At 37.5% G+C, this 23516-nt stretch overlaps 1 protein-coding gene across 2 annotated transcripts in view; it reads left to right on the top strand.

Moving 5' to 3' along the window:
• LOC106661955 overlaps nt 1-22962 on the top strand; it is a 33197-nt gene extending 10235 nt beyond the window's left edge. The window contains exons 2-11 of one of the 2 annotated variants that reach the window (XM_014385733.2): nt 3005-3152; nt 17734-18726; nt 18789-19256; nt 19320-19362; nt 20661-20762; nt 20837-21021; nt 21090-21203; nt 21270-21525; nt 21583-21800; nt 22570-22962. In XM_014385733.2, the coding sequence (XP_014241219.1) occupies nt 3006-3152; nt 17734-18726; nt 18789-19256; nt 19320-19362; nt 20661-20762; nt 20837-21021; nt 21090-21203; nt 21270-21525; nt 21583-21800; nt 22570-22887 (2844 nt within the window). In that variant the 5' untranslated portion in view covers nt 3005 and the 3' untranslated portion in view covers nt 22888-22962. The remainder of the gene's footprint in view (nt 1-3004; nt 3153-17733; nt 18727-18788; nt 19257-19319; nt 19363-20660; nt 20763-20836; nt 21022-21089; nt 21204-21269; nt 21526-21582; nt 21801-22569) is intronic. The other variant, XM_014385734.2, reaches the window with a different exon arrangement.
• Nucleotides 22963-23516: the final 554 nt, after the last annotated feature.

Below are 23516 nucleotides of genomic sequence, written 5' to 3'. Positions count from 1 at the left end.
CATTTTCCAGTTCCGTTTGATTTTTGAATATTATGTGTTGTAAGTAGTGGTCCAGGTGTCTAAAAAAATGTTAGTCAGTAGGCGAGAGGTCCGGAGAGTAGGGTGGGTGAGGCAAAGTTTCATAGCCAAGCTCCAATAATTTTTGTGACGTTACACGTGACACATGTGGTCGAGCGTTGTCATGCAACAAAATGGGCCCTTTCCGATTGACCAAAGAGGGCTTCATTACTGCCAATTTCTGATGCATGGTATTAATTTGGTTACAGTATGATTCAGCATTGATGGTTTCGCCAGGATTTAAGAAGCTGTAGTGTATTAAACCAAATGAAGCCCACCATACCGTAACCATTACCTTTTTTTGATGAGTTGGGGGCTTTGGAAAATGTATTGGAGCTTCTCCTTTGTCGAGCCACTGTCCAGAATCCACTTTTCGTCACATGTAACAATTCTGGCCAGAAATGGGTCATTTTTGTTTCGACAAAGAAGTGATGCACAAACATCAAAGCGCTGATTTTTTTGGCGATCGTTTAATGAGTGTGGAACCCAATTTTCGAGTTTTTTCACTTTTCCAATCGCCTTGAGGTGGTCAGCGACGGTCGTTTTACTGACTTTGAGTTGCTCTGCAAGTTCTCGAACAGTTGTTTTGGGGTTTTCTTCCACCACTGATCGCAGAACATCATCATTAAGAGAGGAAGGCCTTCCACGACCTTCTTCATCTTCAAGGCTGAAATCTCCCTCCCGAAATTTTTTAAACCACCTTTGCACAGTGCACTCATTAACACAACCCTCGCCCCAGACTTGGTTAATGTTTCTAGCCGTTTGGGCTCCGCTTCGGCCGAGTTTAAACTCGTAAAAGAAAATCGTACGAAATTCTCGCTTTGACATTATAAGGATGACTGAATTATTTCCAAGTAGCGGAATGCTACAGAGGTAAACAAACAATATCATTTGGAAGAGGATTAATAAGTGTTGACATTCATACAAATGAGTAATCCTGTAAACGTAAACAGAATATTTTATATAGATTTTTTTTAATGAAAACTTAAAAACCTGCATTATTTTCCGGACAACCCAATACATCGAAAAATTCCACCCATTTGATTTTTTTTCATTTTATCGATAAAATAAAAATCTGCCCTTAATTTGTCTCATTGTTTTTATCAATAAATATTTGATTAAGCTATGTTTTAAATTTGGAATATCAATTAGAGGTAAACACACTTAATCCTTAATCCAAAACAAGCATAAAGGATTTTTCATTGTTTACTTTTTACGGAATTTAAAATGTTTATTCAGACTCATTTGAATTCTGCAGCAATAAACTGTTTAAATTTCATCTATTTTTTTCTTAATTTCAATTTGTAAACTGAATAATGCCACTTAGTGCTGAGGATGCTGCGCGTGGTGAGGCATTTATTGATGATGGACGTTCCATCAGTTATGCGGCTATTGCCATCGGAGTTCTCTAAGGCCTGCGAGACATTTTCCAGAAACTGAGTCCTACCATAGAAGGCCAGGTTCTGGACGCTCTAGAGTAACAGAACCACAGGATGACCGTTTTTTGACTTTGAGAATTTTGCAAAACCGGCACCTTATTGTTGTCCAAGCGATTCATCAGCTCCAGGAAGTTCGAGATGCCCAAATTTCTGAACGCACTGCTCGAAGAAGAATAAATCAATATGGAAAATTTGCCCTGTGGCTTTTCGCTCCGTAAGAGGACCAGAATTGACCACAACACACGAGTTGCGCAGCTCGCATTTGCTCGAGAACTCAGCCATTGATCTTTGGACGATTGGTCTGCTGTACTTTGCACTGTTAAGTGAAGATTTGCTCTACGATCTTCAGATCCACGTGAAAGAGTGTGGAGAAGGTGAAATGAAAGGTATGAAGACTGCAATTTTTCCCAGAGCCAACCTCTTCAACGTAGCTCATTGAATTTCAATAGAGAGCCTTGTTCGTGGAAGACCTTTGACGTTCACTCGCTATGTGGATTAAATTTTCGAACATCATGCCTATCCTTGATGAAATCCTATTCTTATGCACGATAATGCCCGTCCACATAGCTTTCGCATAGTACAAACGTACCTTCAACAGCCTAACATCAAGGTTTTAGCCTGGCCAGCCCGTTCTCCAGACTTGAAGCCCATCGAACATTTATGGTATAACCTCAAAAGCCGAATAAGAGCACGTTTATCACTTCCTGATACATTCAACGATCTTGAAAGTACTATTCGTGAAGAATGGGCTAACCTCCAGCAAAGAGTCATTTCCAGGCTGGTAGAAAGTATGCCGAGCCGTCTTCGAGGTGGAATTAAGACAAGTGGAGGAAATACGCCATATTTAAGTATAAAGTGTATTGAAGTTTTTGAATTAAAAATCTAGAACAAAATTAAAACAAATTTTATCTGTCCGTCTTTTTTTTTTCATTTTTAATTTTCCTTAGCAGTTTACTATTTTTTACTTTTTTGGACAAAGACTCAATTATTAAACGTTAAAAAACCTGAAACTTTGATTAATATATACAAATCAAGTTATATTACAAGGAATTTTTTCCCTGTGAGTGTATGTACAATAAGTATAAATAAAAATAAGAGTACAAGAAATATACGCAAAACTACGAGACTAAACAGTTCTCCTCATTCTGTTCTGTTTTAATATTTTATTTGAAGATTAGATTATTTAGGCTGTAAAGGTTAAATTCCTAATTTGTATGTTTGTTCAGTTATTTTCTTTGACCTTGTTCGATATAAATCTAGGATCTTACAGCTGCCTTCAATGATTGTCAAAAGTGTGTTCAATTTGAAAATTTCTATTGGCAATAAATGAAGAATATTTGCCAAGAGTGCTGGTCGGTTTTTGATCGAATTATACAAATATTGGTTTTATCGATAAAAACGTAACAGGCACTTTATCATTTTTAGCTCCGCTATTTATTTGTTTGTTTTCACCATTGACAAGTTTTTTTTTTGCCTCGCACGATTGCTAGTTTTGGTCTTTCTTTCAGAATGCCTACTGGCGTATGCTTGAGATTCAAACAGAACGCCTGGAAGAAAGAATTTTGCAGCAACTGCTACAGACTGAGAGAAGAGCACAAGAAAAACGAGGACGTCAAGAAATTCCGTTTTCACCTCCCGCTGAAAGAAGCATCCCAGGTATCTCATTAATTTTGTATTGTTTTTCAAGTTTCTCCACCTTTAGAACTGAGCCTTAAGGTCAACAAATAACACTGACAACATTAACGTAATAATCGAATAAACCCAATTAACAATATTTATTTATTTATTTGTATATTTTGCTAAATAATTGATTATAATATTGGCAATATAGTAATTTGATTTTTTTAAATTTTTCTCTGCCCTCTAAAACATACGCTTATTAACTCTAAACTTATGTTTTTTGATTATAGCTGATTTTCTCTTGGTTAGATTTACACAATTTAGATAATTGTTGTTTGATAGAAATGATAATAATAAATTTAATGTGTGGTGATTAGTGACCGTTAATCGATAATTATTCAGAAATCGTGAGATGCGGTCTGGTGTGATGTAGGTTTCAGAAAAACATTTTCTTTATCGTGCCAACGTTTCGATCTTTATTGAGATCATCTTCAGGGCTCAAAGTGTTTGTCTTCTGTGTAATTGTGCCATTCTTGCTTCAGGGCACTCTCAACACGACACGCAAGAATGGCACAATTACACAGAAGACAAACCCTTTGAGCCCTGAAGATGATCTCAATAAAGATCGAAACGTTGGCACGATAAAGAAAATGCTTTTCTGATACCTACATCACACCAGACCGCATCTCACGATTTCTGAATAATAATAAATTTAATAATATTTATATCTTACATGTTCTATGTAGTTGGATTTGGATTTGGATTTGTATAAGCTCAAATCCGCATTTGAATATACGTATATATAAACATTTGGAGAGTTGAGAGTACATTTCTCATAGTCCACTGGGAATTCCAGCTTTTGTAATTACCGGCAGACCTCGAGAATCACCCACCTCGAGTGTTGGCAGTCCTGGGTCAGACGACGGTCTTATCCGTCCAGCTACGTGGTGCTGTGAGCAGCTAGTCAATTCAGCACCCAAGCAGTTCCGAGAGAAAAAAATAGTGAATTTGATAGTACAGACGTTAAATTTAATATGATTACTTTGCTCCATATACTAAAGAAAAAATGACCATGGTGAACCTTAAAAACCAAAAAACCTCTTGCCGGCGAACCAGTTTCAATTAGGTTAACTAGACCAAATCAATTCTCGTTGATTGGGACAAACAGGCGTGTTTCAACGTTTAGCCATCTACAGTGATAGTATCGCTAAATTGTACATTAAATTGAGAGGTTTATAGACCGAATATCAGCTGAGGACATCACCGACCTTCGTGGTGTTTTCGTTCTTTTTGTGCTTTTTCAATCCGAAGTCAGACTTCGGTCTTATCCGTAGCCTCCGAGATTGGAATGCTGTTAACGGATAGGCCATTTCAGCACCTAACATGTTCAGTTCCTAACTCTAAATTCCTTCACACTCACATTCTTACTTATTTAATACCAATCACTCAGTTAGGGTGGTAGAATACTCGATATTCCTCTAACATCCATCACACCTATTTATAACTGAAATAATTGAGGGTCGATGGAATATATCCATCGACCCCTCTCACACTACACATTCACACTAATAAATACATTCACTCACAGCCCACGCTTGGAACACGTAACTATCATTACTACAATAAAATAACCCTCATGCTCATATTGGGTGGCATTCCTACACGCTTTCTGCACGGAACCAAGGAAATACACTCTTCGAGGTTGGTTATATTATACATCGAGCAACCTTTCTCTGCATGCTGGACGTATATGCAGGATTTGTCTTAAAATTAAGTTTCCGTGTCATCATTTAGTGTCCTATTAGTGAGGCTAGTCAGCTTCTAGAGCCACCAACGAGAGCTTCTCTGCCATCCGGCACTTTGACGTTGCTACTTTCTTTTAATCATGCTTTTTACTGCGGTTTACTGTTTTTAGCGGACTGCGGTGGTTGTTCAATAATACCAAGCATTTGGAATAATTAAATAAATAACTGTCAATGCATGTAATAAAATTACAATATACAACGCAAAACTCATAAAATTGCAGTGTTGAACGTATCGACTTTGTCCGCAAATTGAAAAAATTTTGAAAATCTCGTACAAATTTTGGAAAATGTCCAGGTTGGTCAATAACACCAAGAATCCGCAATAATTAAATAAATAACCGTCAATGTGCGTAATTCCAAAATTCAACGCAAAAATCATAAAATTGCCGTGTAGGATGTATGGACATTGACCTCAAACTGAAAAATGTTGAAAATCCCTTACAAATTTATAACTCCAAATTTATCGTTTCGTCGTTTATCACAGTAGTTTTGGCCATAGCCGAAACAATGTTTCCCGTTGTACTTCTGCTCGTAGGACTTTAAATAAAAGAAGAGGTGCAAGCTTCGAGGAGAGGGATATTGCCGATTGGAGGCAATAAACGGTATTTGAGAGCCTCCTTTCAGCCAGGTCACAGCCGCATTCATTCACAAACCCTAAATAAACACTTAATAAAATGTTTCTAAAAAGAAAGGAGAAAAGAAGTCTGCTAGGAAATAGTAAGTGGATACTGGCGGGGAAAAAGTTTGGCTTTCTGATATTGGTTGGGGATCTTTACAAGTGTATCTAAAAATGTAATAAAACAACCAGATGGCACATTAATCACAGATTGGTACCAAAAACCAAGAAACTGAGATAAACACAGCATCAATTACAGAACAGATACATGTAAACTCAGTCGCAGCTACGCCAATATCATTAATCAAATTCAATGCAGATAACATACCTATATCATCACATTACATTCCACACATCAAATACTTTTCACATAGTCTAATTTTCCAACAATTTAGCTTTCCTTTTCCTATTTATCCCCTTTCTATATAATCCTGAAAGGACAATCTGGCCGAACTGTTACCAACACATTGTTCCCCTTTGTCGGCTTATTTCACTTCAAAGAAGCCGACGCCTTACACAAAATTGTCTTTTATATACCGACTTCATTCCCCACCCCTTCAATACCAAACATATATAAACATAAAACAGAAAAATCTCACTGGCACTCTCAACACGACACGCAAGAATGGCACAATTACACAGAAGACAAACACTTTGAGTGAGTAGAAATACTTTGTTTGAATATAAAATATGCATTGTATAAATTCACTTTTCCACATCCTAAATGTAGTTGTTAAATGGAAACATTGTTTGTAAATCCCAGGCCCTGAAGATGATCTCAATAAAAGATCGAAACGTTGACACGATAAAGAAAATGTTTTTCTGAAACCTACATCACACCCGACCGCATCTCACGATATCTGAATACCTATAGCTAGTGAAATTTTTATGTTAAATTCCCTGTCTGAACTGAAAAGAGTTTTTCAATGAAATTTGAGTTTTGGTTTGCTGTTATAAGGTCATGTTAGAAACAGAGGATGTACACTTTTATAATTAAACAATGCTATATCGGGCAAATTAATTTCAAAAGCCAGTAGGAAATGATTAATTAATGAGCGGCCAAGGTCCGAAGGTGGTTTGAAACGTTTCAGCCTGGAAATAGCGAACACCGGACCGAATTGTGATATTTGTCTGCTGCTTGAACTTTCCAAAAAGAAAACAGTGAAATTGAAAAAGTTCAATAAATATTTCATCACCCGACCTTTGAGAAATTGTGGTTTTGTAAATTTTAAAAATTCTAATTTAAACAAATACAAAGTGCCTTAGCTCGACGGTGTAAATTTGTTCTGGTTTCTCGTGTATAATATAGACGTGCTGTTGTAGAAAAACAACTTCTCGGTAATCATTGGACAAGAAAGTGTATTTCCGTTTACGTTTTAAGAATGGGAAAAGAACGCGTTTCTCTTTTCACCTTTGGAATAAACATCTGGCGGGATTTTTTCCTTTTCCCTAAGAACCCCTTGGTTTAACTAATTTGTAGTAAATCCAGATTGTCACCTGGCTCGACTACTTCCAGGACGTTTTCGTCTCCTTTCTCAAGAAAATGTGATGTCGAATAATTCACGCCTGTTAAGAGTTACTGCAAATTCATGTTAATAGTATTTTTAGTAGTTTCAATTATGTCAAAAAATTTACGTTGTTTTTATGAATAGTTGAAATAAATAATTGTTTTTCTTAATCTTCATTATTTGTACTATTTTACAAATGTTGTTGTATGAAGATCCAACGCTATGCACTTACGTAAAAAACCTGAGACCTGATACAATCACCACCCAGCATGGTACGTGGCATTCAAATAAAACTGGAATAATTATTTAATATATTCATACTAGGAAATAAATAATACCAAAAGGGTATTAAAGTGGAGAATACATGTTATAGTGATCAGCACACATCACTCTACTAGGTCCGTCTACTTTCTCAAGGGTTTAGATGTCGCTGCGTTTCGGCTTACAGCAGCATTCCCAAATTCTCGGTCGTCCTTAAAAGGATAATGAGGATCTTTAACGTCCGTACCTGGTTCAAGGCCTTACTGGACGTTTTGGTTCTCAAGATGAGATGACGCACCTCCGCTCACGACTGAATGTGTGTTACAGCCGCAAGCGTTGGTGTAGAAGCTGTCCCAGCCCAGAGGGGCCGAGACGAACCTCATCACTCTCCGCTCGCTCATTCCGAGTGGTCGGGTCTGCATTGTACATCAGACGTATGCCGCGCGTCAAGGGTGGCTGAAATGCATCAGCTTAGTCTCCCACGCACTCCCTAGATAGAGAAGGCCACTATCTCTCAGAGTATTGGGGCTCCTCCAGCGTAAGAACTTCCGGATACGCTCCGGCCGCGGTTTTGTTTAAAGTGAAATTGCTAACCACCCCCTACAGGAGACTGCCTTCGGTAAAGGACGCCATCGTATAGGCACCACCGACCACTATCCATTCCCATCCGTCACTTCTCACGCATTCTAGGGACTCCGTCAGAGTAGTCTGAGCGTCCTCAACGCTATACGCTTCGATGGTCCGATCCTTCGTATCCCGTGAGGCCGGGGTTAACAAAGGTCATACGCAAGTCCTAGGGTCACAGATAGAAGAACAGCATCTTCTCTAAGTTCCCGCCAGGAGCATGGCTTACACCATCATCAGGGATAAAATGTTCAGTTTCAGTTCCTTCAGGCAGTTTATTCACTGAATATATCTAAACCGAAAACATGTTTGAGCGGCATCTAAACGTACGAAAGAATAGACAGGCTTCGTAGAATGATCAAGCTCTGAGCACTGAACAGTTAAACAGCACCTGTTCTGTTTCTAGCCTCAAATGCTTAGAAAAGGACGGGTTTTTTAAATTGTCGATTAAGTTAGTTGAGAAAACAAGTGTTTTCAAACTACAACACGAACTGCTGAGCGTAAAATTTTGTCGACCTCACGTCTGCATTCAGGGTGCTATTCCTGATATACCATGGATCTCCTGTCATATCAGCCTTAGAATTCTAGTTTCAATAGTTTTTTTAATTTACGAAAGCAATTGCCCAAATAATGCAGCCATACTGCCAAATCATTTTTGTTTTAACTAATGCATTTTACAACAATGCTTTCGTTTTTTGAACTTCAGAAGATATGAGCATTCTATGTTAGTCGGATACAATCATATATACCAGGTTTCCTATGCTCAGTATATATAACACTTTTTGACACAAATGAACAGGACAAGTTTCGAGTTTGATGGATTAACGATCATTCTTCAACGTTGAACCGATTGAACTGGAATAACGAAGTTCTATCATTTTCCTTGTGGTGACTGTTTGATGACGTAGATAGTGCTAAATCTCAGGGAAAAAGATAATTTTCAGTCTTCTGTCACACACAAAAAATAAGTAGAGAAGTCTGAGAAGGTTCGCTTTTATTATGGCTATATATAACATCAAATCTCTGTTATAGGTGTCTGATCGGAACTCTTTTACCAGTAGATGTTCATGCAAGACTTTGTGCTTTTCCGCAGCAATAAACGTTTTGGTTGTTTCGTATCATTTCCGTGTGCCTATCTTCGCTGGTTTGGTTGCATGCAGGGTGCTGTTTTTTAACATATCATGAAACATCAGCAACATCCTTAGTATTTTGTTTTAAACAGTTTGGATTTTCTTTGTTGGGTAAATGGAAGAATATGTCCAAATAGCACAACTATACTGTCAGGCGGAATCAGTTGAAAATGCGTAGGTTTTTAAACGTGCAACTATAGGATAATTAGGTGTTTCTCTTACATGACCTCGTTTTCTGGACTGCTGAAGATATGAGCATTCCAATTTGTGACTTTGATTATCATACACCGATCCTCAGCTCGATTAATGCGTTAATTTTCTTATGCTTGATGTCATGGATAGTTCATCAAGAAATAGCATAGGGTAGCCATACACATAAAATAAATACAGAAGACCTAGAAGGTTTTGTCTATGAAATCAAAACTCTGTTATAAGTGAATGACTTCTTTTGCGGTGAACTGTCAATAAATAAACCTATAGTTTTGGTTGTCTACGATTATTTTCATGTGCAAATATTTGCTGTCTGCATGCGGGGTGATGCCTTTAATGCTATGAAGCTCCAGTCTTCAGCTTTTGTGTTCTGTTTGGGAGGCAGAAGCAGATACCCAAATAACACAACTATCAATAACTTCTAAAGATACCGAGTATCCTTTATATAGGGCATTTGTAACTTTTTGGTAGATAAGTGAAATGTACATGTACTTTTATTGGTGAACCTTTACTCTTCATCGATCCTCAACTCTATTAGCATTTAAGGATAAGTACAGGGACGGACCCAAAACATTGCCTTGAGGCACTCCACTCCAGCTTTAATTTTGTAAGACTGAAATTCCGCTTCCTTTTATGCGATTGAGAAGTTTCATCCCGGTAAATATAATATGAAAAAAATAAGCAGTGTCTGGTACGAGCGCCTTTAGCTCTGCCAGTAGACCGTGATGTCTCGGTCAGATGCTTTCTCCGTTTCGATAAATAAACAGAGACAAGTGGTCTTTTCTTCGTATGAGTATTTCGTCAAGGGTTCATGTAGAGCTCTGAACCTAAACTGTGTGGGTGGAAGTACATTTTCTGAGTGCAGTAACCACTTATCTTCAAAAAAAGCTGTTCGGACACTTAAGACTTCGAGGGAAAAAGTCTGGTCGGTTTTTATAATTCAAATGTTTTTATTTTGTTTTACCTATTTGGTTGAAAATGCTGCCATAATTGAATATTTAGCTTGGACACCAAGTATAAGTAAATTCTGGTAGTCACTTGGATACTTCCGTTTCTAGGTCGATTTGCTGTTAATGTGACCTTTTTGGAATAATAAACATTTACGCACGAAATGGTTGCAGAACGATCGGGTATGACCATAATCTTGTCACTTTTCATATTTGGGTATTTGCCTTTTTTTGTAAGGTACTTTCACCTTAAATCTAAAGGAGACCGTTCAATGAAAAGATTTGTTCATTGATTTCCAGGTCAACAAAGAACAGGGGATGATTAGATAAAGTGAGATTTTTCACATTGGTCCTATATCCGAGGTACTCAAGTTCTTCTTTAATTAATTCTGGGGGCATAGAATAATGTAGGAATAAACAACCCTAAAAATCTTATTTTCTTGAAGCTGATAGATATGATAGTCAGCTTTTGTGTTTTTAAATATCGAATAACTGTTCGATTCGCATCGGCTGATTGAATACCGTTGTATCTTGAACTCTGGATTTACATATAAAACCTTTTTCACCGACAAGGCTGTTCAGAAGGTGAGTAGGTCAGCGTAGTTGACAGTGTTTTTAAGAAATGTAGGTGGTGGTTTAACCGGTCAGGTTGTTTAAACTCAGGTGTTTTGATTTTTTAATTCAGCTCGGATAATGGAGCCAATGGGTTTGCCGTAATAAAACACGGTGGCATATCGGTCATCCTCCGGCTGAATTGTGATGATCACATTTGACAGAATTGTCTTCAGTTTGGTTTCTATTTGCATCTATTAAATTATTTTTCGACGGACTGCCTTTTTTATTCTTTTCATTTCTGAGGGAATTGTCAGATGATGGAGGTTTTTTATTTTTTAAAGAATAAAACTGAGAAGACTTAGAACTCCTCACTAGAGCATAGTTCTGTTCACTTTGATCTTTATTGTGAGCATAAGGGTTTCCAGATTGACACCTAGAAGCTTACCTGATTGCGAACTCTAACCTTGGTGGGTAGCATTAGGCGCACTCACTAACTCAGAAGGAAAGTCAAAAAACCAACTTAGACCCCAATTTTAGGTCGGGTCATAAGTCAATGAAACGAGTACAAAAACGCGTCTGCACTCATGACGGATCGCCTAAGCAAAGCGAACTGGAACTTAAAATGTAATAAATATTTTTACTGAATTACTCTGAAATCTTTCGTTGAAAATACTGGTCCTAATTGGTGTTCTAAACAAAATCCTTTCCGTGCTTGTGAAAAAACATTGCCGAACCCAACGAACTGTGGTTTAGCATCCTACAGGTGGGTTTTGACGCGAAACATCTTTCGTACGAAAACAATGATTAAAGTTATAATTTTCTGCACATCTGCCGAAGCCTGAGGACGATGATTATGCTCGACATATTTTCTCCTGGCCTCGGGTTTCAAACGTCGAAGAAAAAATACGAGCATGTGGACCGGGCTGTCAAACGAAACAGATGCTATTAAGGATCCAAGCATTTCGAATGACGCTATACGTTCAACTTCATTCAACTTGAAAACCACATGGAATCTAGTTTGTTATTTTAAATTATATTCACCTATTTACTAAATATGTACAATTTTGTACAGTTTATAGTCCAAAATACCATCAGTTCTTCGCAAGATTTCGTTAGAATTTTGACATTTTGTGGTCGCACTATTGAGTAAATTTTTTTGGTTTTAGTCAAAGCTCAAATATCCTGCAGTAAGACCCTTGATTGTAAGAAGGAAAAAGGGCAAAACAAAGGCCAGATTCAGGTGGTAACTTGATTTAACATTAAAAAATCAAGGGGAGAATTTACCTAATGGTCCTGCGTTTAATTTCGCTTCATTTTGAAACTGCTGTTCAATAATTGTGCACATTTCCATATCATAAATTTATTCTAGACATTGAGACTTTTTCTGTCAGATGAAAGTTCCTGTTTGTTGACAAGTTTCGTACAATTAATTGTTAGAAATGATTAAACATAATATTTTATTATTGGGTTTTCGATTGTCTGAGAAAAATTGTAAATTTTTAGGCCCTTCAGTCCTGAAAAGAAACGTGCCTAATATTTCGTTTCTGCCTTAACTGAATACTGATTTATATAAGCTCAAATCTGCACATTCACACAGAGAGAGAGAGAGAGAGAGAGAGAAAGAGAGAGAGTGAGAGAGAGAGTGAGAGTGAGAGAGAGACGTGTAAAACGTTGAGCTTATCACGTCCAGCAGTCCTCCGGAATATCCAGCTTCGTAACTTACTTGATATCCGCAGACCTGATCATCTCTGATTTGGTCATCCTTTTCTCAAATTCGAACTCTTCACTGAAGTTGACGAGAAGCTGAAATGCCTCTGACAAGCCCAAAACAATGAAAAAACGAACAAACTGCGTACTCAGATTAGCTAAACTGTCTCATCGTTTTGATGTTGGGTTAGTAAGTTAATAAATAATGTGTGGTGATTAGTGACCGTTAGTTAATGATTATTTGGAGATCGTGAGGTACGGTCTGGTGTGTCGTAGGTTTTAGAAAAACATTTTCTTTATCGTGCCATCGTTTCGATCTTTATTGAGATCATCTTCAGGGCCTTGTGGTAGCTGAACGGATAAGATATTTACGGAATCTCACGATCTCCAAATAATAATTAATAAATAATAGAATAGATTATCTTTTATTACTTTCTAACTTAAATTTTCGTGTTTCACTCCGTAATCAAAGACTTTCTTCCACACATTCCTCACGATTGTCTTCTTTATTCCAGCATCAACCGCCTCCAGAATATAATATATATTTTCAGATGTTTCCTTATATATATTATGTATTATGCAGGGTGGGCGACCAAGATCCGAGGGGTTAAATGCCTGGGTAGACTCGTACCACATCCCTAAAAGGTCCGGGACTTGGTCGGCTCGCGTGTCCTGCATAAACCTCTTGGGGTTGTTCACAAACCCCAAGATTTTGGACCATTTAACCTCGTGGAGTGATTTGGTGATGTCCTCTCCTTCAAAGATTTCAAACCTAGACCTAGCATACCTATCACACTCTACGAGGTAGTGCCTTGCCGTTTCTTCTTTTATTTCGCAAAAACGGCAAAAGGGATCTGGGACAGCCATTAAGAAGAGGTAATTTTCTCAGTAGGCAGTGGCCCGTCAGAATACCTATCAGCCTCCTAATTCCCTTCCTTGAGATAGAGAATAGCCATTTCGATTCTGCTGGTTTGATCGCCTTAACAAACTCTTTCGATTGCCTGTGTACGGAGGATGTTTCCTTAAATATCTTATCCGTTCAGCTACCATGGTTGGGCTCCGGATGTTATCAGCAGCTAGGATATTTCAGCACCCAGTGCAATCCGTACCCAAATCAAAACACATTCATACTCTCAATTACATTCTTTCTTATTTACATACCATTCACTCGGTTCGGGTGGTGAAGTACTCGATATAACTAACCTAATTGAGTGAGTATCATTGGTACTCATCATTCCGCAATCGGCTCTCTCACACAACGCCTTCACGCCAATAAATACATTCACTCTCAGCACACTCTAAGGACATAAAACTATCAGTGATATATACATAAAACATCCAAGAATCGGAAATGGTGACCCAGATACGGTGTCGTGCACCAGCACAATTCTCATATCGGGTGGCATTGCGGAGCCAAGGAGCACCCTTCAATTAGGTGGGACATCGAGCAACCTTTCTCTACATCCCGACACGTATTGCTAGTTTATGTCTTGACCTTTTATGAGCAAATGGCATCATACAGAAGAAAGAAAATTAGAAGTGTTGAAAAATTCTGTGTTTGTAAATATTTGCAGTTTGGTGTGTATAAAACGTCAATGGTTGTAATAATTATCGCTTTAGCTATTTATAGCCGCAATACGAACTATTTTAATAATTATAATTTTAAAATAATTGATTTCGTAACGTATCACGGAGTTTTACAGTTCACGACGTAGAGATGGAAATGGCATGGAAGTACAAATGGAATGCATAATAAAAGAAGTGAGAATGGAGTCCTTGCTCTTTCGAAATAAGGGATGAAGTTCGTTGCCGATTTAGCAACAGTCAAATATTCATGTAGGAGACACACTTTACGGTCAAAAAGTATGAGTTTGACCAACTTTCCCTTCCGACCAAACGGAACGGCGATGGCTTAATGTCGGCCGATCTGGTTCGTGTATTAATACCTGCTTTCGTTCCACCAGGTCGTGGGCCCAAATCCGTTTACGTTGCGTCATTTTCTTTCGATCACGTACTCATGAACACCCTGTATGCTTATTACGGTCGTACTTTTATGCCCGCCCCCCAAAACACCGTGAGCAGGAAAATATCCTGGCTCAGGGGGTATTTTTATCCAAGCTACCGGGTTCCTCCTCGATGATCTCGTTTTCTTCTGGGATGAAACGGCTCCTCCGTTAAAAATATAACGATACGGAGATTACTCTTCACCAACCAGCCTTTATGTCATAACTTAAAACCATTTTATTCTTTATTTTTTTCAAATAATGAAAATACTGAAACAAACATGACAGTGAAAATTGAGTTTAACAATTGATATTACAGATTACTGTAAACTTCGCTGTATACTGCATTCAGAAACTACATAACTTTTCTCGCAGAACAAAATGTACCCCTAAAGTCCGAAATTGAAAAATACCGAGACATTAGAAAGCTATACCTGAAGCACAGTATTGAGTCAGGTCACTGTGATCATTCGTGCCAAACAACTCCCACAACAATGTAGGAAATATATACATTTTGTTTGGTCTGATAAGAACGATATGCTTTTCTTTGAAAAAGATGGTCAATTAAAAATTAATACAATTAATTAGCCTGGCGATCTTTAATCATTAATATCTTGACTCTGATTGATACACTATCAAAAAATTATTCAGAAATCGTGAGATGCGGTCTGATGTGATGTAGGTTTCAGAAAAACATTTCCTTTATTCCAACGTTTCGATCTTTATTGAGATCATCTTCAGGGCCTGAGATTTACAAACATTGTTTAAATTTAACAAATACGCGTAGGAAAAAAGTGAATTTATACAGTTCAAAATATATTTTTTGTATTCAATCATTATATTAAATCCCAGGCCTTGAAGATGATCTCAATAAAGATCGAAACGTTGACACGATAAAGAAAATGTTTTTCTGAAACCTACATCACACCAGACCGCCTCTCACGATTTCTGAATAATTATCGACTAACGGTCACTAATCACCACACACTATCAAAAGTTATTTAATTTTTTACATATTCACTAGCTACTATTATTAACTACAACATAATGTTTCAATAGTTCATTTCATACAAACACATTTTGCTTTTTTAACTGGCTCGAATGTCTGATTTAATATGACATGAATATATCATATTTGACTTTACATAATTGTCTTTATATACTTTAATATCACAGTACTACTAAGATTATTAACAGCGGCTTTTAATAAATAAATGGATAAATAAATTAAAAAATGGTGCTACAGGTACGCTTATATTTCCAGGATTTGGGAAATCATAGAGGAAGATATTGAATAGGATGGGAGATAGACAGATCCTTGTGGTGTGCTAGTAAAGATGTAAAATGATAATTTAATGTTAAATAGGTTTAGTTTGACATTATTTGATATCAAATGTATAAAAATAGAGGCAGTCAGTAGAAAATATATTTCTTACCTTTTATTTTTTTTACCCTATACATATAGTACATATTACAAATATGACCACAAAACTTTTTTCACACGGTCATAGCACTAACATTAGAGCCTGTGCTGCACCTGCACCTGCACATGCACTGAGAAATCAGCCAATGCTGGAGGGATTAAGGGGCAAGGTCTCGAGGCCATCGTTTTGAAATTGGGAACGGATCAGTTTGTTGACAAAAAGAATATTGGGGTCGTTGTGAATGGTGAGGTTAGTGACATAGTAAAGAGCTTTGATGATTTGTCTGAGGTATGGTAATGAGGATACCAGGAAGCAGGGTTTGTGCTCCCCAGGCACTGCAGCCTTCTGGCTCATTGTACCTTCCTAGTTCCGTAGTTCAGTGCAAAAGACTCAATCCTTCTCAAAAGTATTAGGTCATCGACTATGCTGCTACAATTTATTTCCCTAGGTTTTTTGTATGTTAGGTTAAATCTCCATTGAGCTGTTGCTTCCCGTTCGAAGATGATTTGGGTGGCTTTTCCTCCTCATTGCATAATCTGCATATGGGATCATCATTGTATATAACCATGTTGTGTAATGTTTTATCACATGCCAGTGACCATTAGTATTGGAATTGCAGCAGTGAATCATCATAAGTTTACTGTTTCTAGCGCTGCTAGAGTATATCCACTCTCCTTTTGTTTTATTTGGATCCATTCTGTGATAGAGGATTTTGTATTTATTTTTGTTATCCGGTACAGGTTCGGGGCCTGGTCTTCAGATCTTCCTCTGGCCAGTTTGTCAGCTTTTTCGTTACCCAAAATTCCTCTGGGCCTTGGCACCCAAGACATCATCAGTTTCTTTTGTTTCACCAGGTTTTGGAGATTTTGGTTGCATTCACTGACTAATTTTGATTTTGTCTGATTTTGGTTGGAAGGAGTGGATGCGCTGGATGTTGGATGGCTTGGCAATACCCACACTGTTCTACTCCGTATGCCCAAAATAGGTGCAGTAAACTCTTGTATAAGGTTAGTTTAGTGTTGACTGTTAGGACAGATTTTGGTCTTAGAAGTCTTCGTAGTTTTCCGAGTTTTCTGTTAAGTTGTTGCCTCTTGTCTTGCATGGGAAATCCATGTCAGTCTATGTCTTCCTAAATATTTGACTTGAATGGAAATCGAAGTGGGTGGGACGTTTATAAAACATGCCCATGTACCAGACCCTATCAAAAGCTTGTGCTACTTTTAGGAATGCACCAAGCAATCACTTTATTCCCTAGAGTAAAGGATAGTGCCGACATCTCTCAAACCTTGTTGGATCATGGAATGATGAGGTTAGAAGTTGAATTGGTGAGAAGGAATGATTTTATGAGTATCTAGGATGTCTATTCAGTGCTTTAAAAGGAATGTTAAGGATTTTGGATGAGGATAGAAGAAGGCTGATGGGTTTGTAAGAAGATATGTGGTTGGGAGGTTTGTAAACTAAAGAGATAGAAAACAAAAGATCTTTTTATCTTGCACCAAATCTCAAGTTTAATATAGTAGGCAGTAAATTTAAAAATCTTGGATCTGCAAATCATGGAACAAAAATCATAAAACAAAAATTTATGACTGACTAAAATATACTTCATGGGCTACATATGTTTGGCACATGTAAAATAAGATATAGTTTACTTTACTTATTACAAACTTTCTTCACAATTTACCCAAATTATGTAAAGACTAAAATGATCCTAGATACTCATACACAACTAAATGCCCAACTTGATAATTGAAGCTTTAATATAAAAATTATAAATAAAATGATCTTTGTTCTTTTATCCACGGTTATTCCAACTTTGTCTATTTTTAGGGAATTCTCAACGTAGGCTCCACTAGAAAGGCACAAAAAGTAAGAAAAACTGTGAGATTTACTAAAGAAGAAAGTGAAGTAATAGGTTATGGAGGATTAGAGACTGTCACTGATGATGATGACGATGACGATGATTTTGATAATTTAGACATAGAAAATTTTGAGCCTGGAAGAAAAGACAGTACAGAATCTGACTTGCCCGGCGATGATGAAAAAGCATTAGAAAAGCTCACAAAAATAAATACAAACTTCAATTCCAATCTTGACAATTTGTCCACTAAAAAGTCTCCGCAGAAGTTTAATACGCTTCCGAAAGACAAGACATTAAGACCAATAGTACCATCTATCACATATTCTTTTATTACAAATGAAAATAATTTTGTAAATAATATTGAAGTAGAAGAAAACGCACAAACTCAATCTCTTCCAGTCACTGAAAAGGCTTCTCCTGAAGAGAGTAAACTCAAATGTGATATCAACAACCCTAAACTTGACTCTGATACAAAAATCAAAACTATCATTATAAACGGTAAAAAAGAAGAGAAGGTGAATCCAGAAAGAAAAGCACAGATCACACGAGGAAGTGTAATAACAAAATCCCACGAAGAAGCCAAGAAGAAACTCTGTATTCAAAATATAAAAAAAGGTGAAAAACGCAACTCCCTCCTGGAGAATGAAATAGACGAAGGACAAGAAGGAAACAATATTGAGGTTGTCAAGTGCCAAACAGTAGAAGAAAAAAATGTTAAAAATGTGCAAGATTCACCATCACCAAAACCGGTTCTTGAAGATCTTTCGACATCCGTTGCAGAAAATCACAAAATGACTCTAGAGCCAGTAACGCATATTGGTTGTGAAATACTTCCTGAGACTCGAGAAATGGCTGGCGAGCCAGATGGCAAAGCTGATTCAGATGAAATCGAGAAAGTTACACCTCCTCCAAGATCTTCTTTTCTTCACAGAGAAAACACACCTTCATCACCACCAAAAAAGGTAAGTTATACTAATATTGTATTTCAAGTATAATGTTGTAATATAATTTGTAATGATTTTAGAAGATACCATTACCAGATTTAAGAGTCAAAACAGACAATGCTCTTACACCTCCGCCTCCTGCCCAACCGCCAAAACTTAAAGTGCCTGATTCCCCTCAGAGTTTAAATTCCACACCTGCATCACTTCCTTACCCATGTTCTGACATTCCGTCTCAGCCCTTGGAGACAAACAACCCAATCCTGCAAGAAGTTAAGTGTAAGAGACTCGCACCAAAGCCTCCCGTCAACGTTACTCCTGAACCCCACCCAAGACGGAGGAATTCTCTCGAAGTTATTACACCCACTCTATCAGAAAAGAAGAAAACGAGAGTGCGACAGACTCTGAAAAAGCTATGGTGGTTTGCGAACAAGGAGGAGGAGTCGCCAAAATACGAAAACTTCTATATTCCAACTCACAGGCCTCGACCGCAAATCATTCACCCTTTGGATCTCAACAAGACAGGGGTACAAGTCCTCCCGCCTCAGTCGGTAAGCCTTAACTAGATTTTCCATACAAACATCGTACTTAATCATCTCCATTTTTCATTTTAGACTGTACCAAATGGTTTGCAAAATGGAACTGCAAGGAGTCCAGGTAAGATTTTAGAAGGAATTCCAATACTTACTGGGTATATTGCAGCCAAAATGTTTTGATACAATAGAAATTTTTAAAAAAAGTGGGATTTTTCATATGCAGGGTGGGCGATTAAGACCCAAGGAGTTAAATGCCTGGGTAGACTCGAACCCAATCCCTAAAAGGCCTGGGACTTGATCGGCTCACGTGTCCTGCATAAACCTCTTGGGCCTGTTCAAAAACCCCAAGATTTTGGACCATTTAATCTCGTGGAGTGATTTGGTGATGTCCTCACCTTCCGAAGTCTCGAATCTAGACCTAGCGTGCCGTTTCTTCTTTTAATTCACAAAAACGGCAAAAGAGGTCTGGTAGAATACCCATTACGAAGAGGTGTCTTCTCAGTGGGCAATGGCCTGTCAGGATACCTATCAGCCTCCTAATTCCCCTCCTTGAGTTAGAGAATAGCCATTTCGATTCTGCTGGTTTGAGCACCTTAACAAACTCTTTCGATTGCCTGTGTCTGGCATTAAATTCCACTCCTTTAGGAATTGTTTCATGCCCGTTATTAATACTCTCCTTCGCTGTGCTGATAGAATGAGGTAATACCGGTTGTGGCCCGACAAACACAGTATTTGAGCCTTCTTTGGCCAGGCTATCGCCTCTTCATTGCCATAGTGTCCTTTATGTGCTGGTATCCAAATAAGGGTTATCCTATTCTCACACCTGGAAGTGATCCTATTGATGAGATCAACAGTTTCCTCCACCAGTCTAGATGTTGATAAATCTTTTTGTAATGACCTAATACTGGCCTGACTGTCGGAAAAAATTCTAATACATTTTTCCTTGATTTTATTTTCTATAAGTGTTCTACAACACACATTAATGGCCCAGATTTCTGCCTGAAAAACGGAGGTGTTATTGCCAAGATGGGAGGAGATGCTGATACCTAATTTAGGTATAATGATTCCAGCACCGCTTCCTTACCTTTGATAAGTGAACCATCTGTATAGCAGTCTATGATGGTCCTCATCCGCACTATAGTTGTATTCACAAGGAGTAACTACTTGAAAGTACTTTTCCCCCGAAGGGGTTTTAACCTTTTTATCGCTAACGCTTAATAGTTGGCCGTTAACCTTACTCAACAATTTTTGATTTTTCATATAGTGTAATAGTTATTTTGTGAAAAATGTATACATATATTTTCTAAATAATAAATGTATTCTATTTATGATAAGATAAAATTCAAGGCTTTTGATATATGTTGGGTACGATGTCCTAGATGGTGGCAAATAGAAATAATTTTAATCTTTTATATACAGGTCGACCAAATAAACCTCCGCCACCACCTAGAAACGAATCCTTGAATTTGTTAGAAAGACTGAGGCCAGCCCAAAATTCCGAAAATGTGTATCAAAACATAGGTAGGTTTGCAAATATGTCAAAATTTCATTAACAACTGTACGATTTTGGCAATTGCAAAGTAATATTTTGTAAGGCGACGGAGGTACCACGGGTAGTGCACCAGTGAAACCGCAACGTTCTGGTAGTCTGAGGTCTAGAACAAAACAGATTGAGGGGGAAGACAATATTTATGAACAGATTGAAGTCGACAGATCTGTTAAAAAGCAGAGTTATTCCGACCCTAATATAGATATCTACTATCCATATGTGGCGTTCAAGGTACGGATGCATTTCACGTTAAAAATATTAATAATTTTTTTATAACAAACACAAATAAATTTTTTCAGAGGGATGAAGACAAAGCACAATATGAAAGAGGCGTTGTGCATTCTACCTTAGAAGGAAATTACAGTGCCGTTGTTATTGCCAATTTAGAAGCTTTGACAAACATGCTACATCAGGTTAAATTATTATTATTTATATTTGTTTTATTGGCTATCAAATTGTCATGTTAATAACATTTTTAGGTCAACAACAAAATTAACGAAGTGCCAAAATTTGTTAAAGACTGTGATAATTTACTATGGAAATCATTCGACTTAGAAGATAAACCTGTTGTAACTATCGGCCAATTTTCTTTCTTCGAGGCAAAATTAAATCTTGACCTTGTGACACTCGGCGTCACAAGGGAAGATTTGTCGCTTCCAGATGTTTTACGTCCAGCCACCGTGTTCAAAGACGTTGTTCCTACAGAACTGCTACAAAACGACAGTGATAAAAAAAGTATTAAAATAAATTATAAAAACTGTGATAAAAATTACAATCGTGGCTTGTTCACAGGTACAATTACCGTTCTACAGAGATTACTAAGGATACATAATGCGTTGGACTATTTCGAGAAACTCGATAAGTCACCGGAAGGCATAAGGGAGGGTGTGCTTGTCCTTCTCAAGATCCTAAATTTCATTAACACAGGAAAAGACACATTATGCATGGAAAATTTTCTGGTCTTTTCTGCTGAGGATGAGCCAACTCCAACCCCTTGTTATTTGCCATCAGTAAGTTTAAATTGGAAAAGTTTTAACATTACTAGATCAATTAATTAAGGTTAGAAAAAAAGAGATGAAAACCTTAATTAATTGTAATGTATTAATTGGTCAAGCAGACCACGAAATTAGTGAATTTAATGAATTAAATGAAGTATACTTCACTAAAGCTCTCCATGGCCATTTCATTTGTCGTCGAGAATCCAATCCAATTACACGACATTTGAAAAATGGCAAAAAGGAGGGAAAACTCATAAGGTGGCGTTGAGATAGGAAGTTGATGTCCGAGTGGATCGAAGCCACGATAGCTCAAGTGGTAGAGCAGCAGCGTATCTAGCCGAAGATCGTGGGTTCGAATCCCGCTCGTGCCATTAACTTTTTTTCATCTCAACTAAAAACCTTAATTAATTATAATGTATTAATTGGTCAAGCAGGCCATGAAATTAGTGAATTTAAAATTACTAGATAGTTTGGTAGTTTCTGGTCATTCTGTATCCTCGCTATTTTGGTCTGTCACTTGTATTTTGATATTTTACCCAGTTCGGTGGGTCCACAATAGCAGATAAAAAGACGAGAATGATTGGAAACTAACAGCTCGATGGTTGTTCAATCCGCAACCTTAAAAAAAAAATAGTTCAAAACAAATGCTTATATTGCAATTGAACGGTAGGGATTAGTTTGAACTGCTGCCTGTTTTATCATTATAACAATTTTATCTTTATAAGTTTTCATCTGATCGTTGTGATTTTATATTTTTTCTAATTGTAATTTTACTCTGTAGGAAAATGAAAGTATGCCCAGCAAGGAAGCCGTGCTCTCATTGGTCAGCCGTTTCCTGAAAGATTTGCCATTGGAAAATGTACTGACTAAGTGCAGCGTTAGCGAGATGGAACAAGTCCTGCAGGTTTGGCTCTGGGGCCCGACCAAAGTCCTTTCAAACTTCACCCTTCAGCACTGGCTAGATCTCGAGAGGGCGAAATTTCTCCAGGCCGTCGTGTGCAGCAACCCGTCGACCCTTCAAAAGGAACATCTCAAGTTCCTCGTTCAAACCTCCACGCCTTTCATTAGCAAAGCTTTAAACATCCTTCATAAGAATTGATGTACAAATTATTTTAATTTATTTTTTATCAAAGTGCAAAATGAAACTGTATCGTATTACATTTATTTTTTTATATTTTTAATTAGTACTGTTTCAGTCATTCAACCTTGTGCCCCTCAATTTTATTCAATTTACTGATTGTTCTGGTCAGCATAACATCACAAGATTTTACTGTTGAATTTGAGCATGAAAAATGCAGGTGGGAAATGAATATTTCTGTAACAACTTCAATGTTAAAATTAATTAAGGTTTTTAGTTGAGATAAAAAAGTCAATGGCACAAGCGGGATTCGAACCCACGATCTTCGGCTTGATACGCCGCTGCTCTACCACTTGAGCCATCGTGACCTCGATCTACTCGGACACCAACTTCCCATATCTCAATCGCACCTTTTGAATTCAATGTGAAACTTGAACTTAAAACATACTCTCTATAAAGTGCAATCATTTGTGAGTATGGCATCATAGGGATTAGCCCTTTAGCACTTAACCTGGCTCGGTTGTGTCTATATCTTTTAATTAATTCTCTGGGAATTTATTTATTTTTTTAATGTAATATTCGACGACCCTCAGGAAATATTTAAATTTATGAAGTGTATAACTCCACCAGTACGTGAAGTTATGTTTAAT

This window comes from Cimex lectularius, unplaced genomic scaffold (genome assembly GCF_000648675.2).
Source record: "Cimex lectularius strain Harlan isolate CLEC.00 unplaced genomic scaffold, Clec_2.1 scaffold438, whole genome shotgun sequence".
In the NCBI taxonomy this organism is placed as follows: Eukaryota; Metazoa; Arthropoda; class Insecta; order Hemiptera; family Cimicidae; genus Cimex; species Cimex lectularius.
This window is presented reverse-complemented; position numbering and strand designations above follow the sequence as displayed.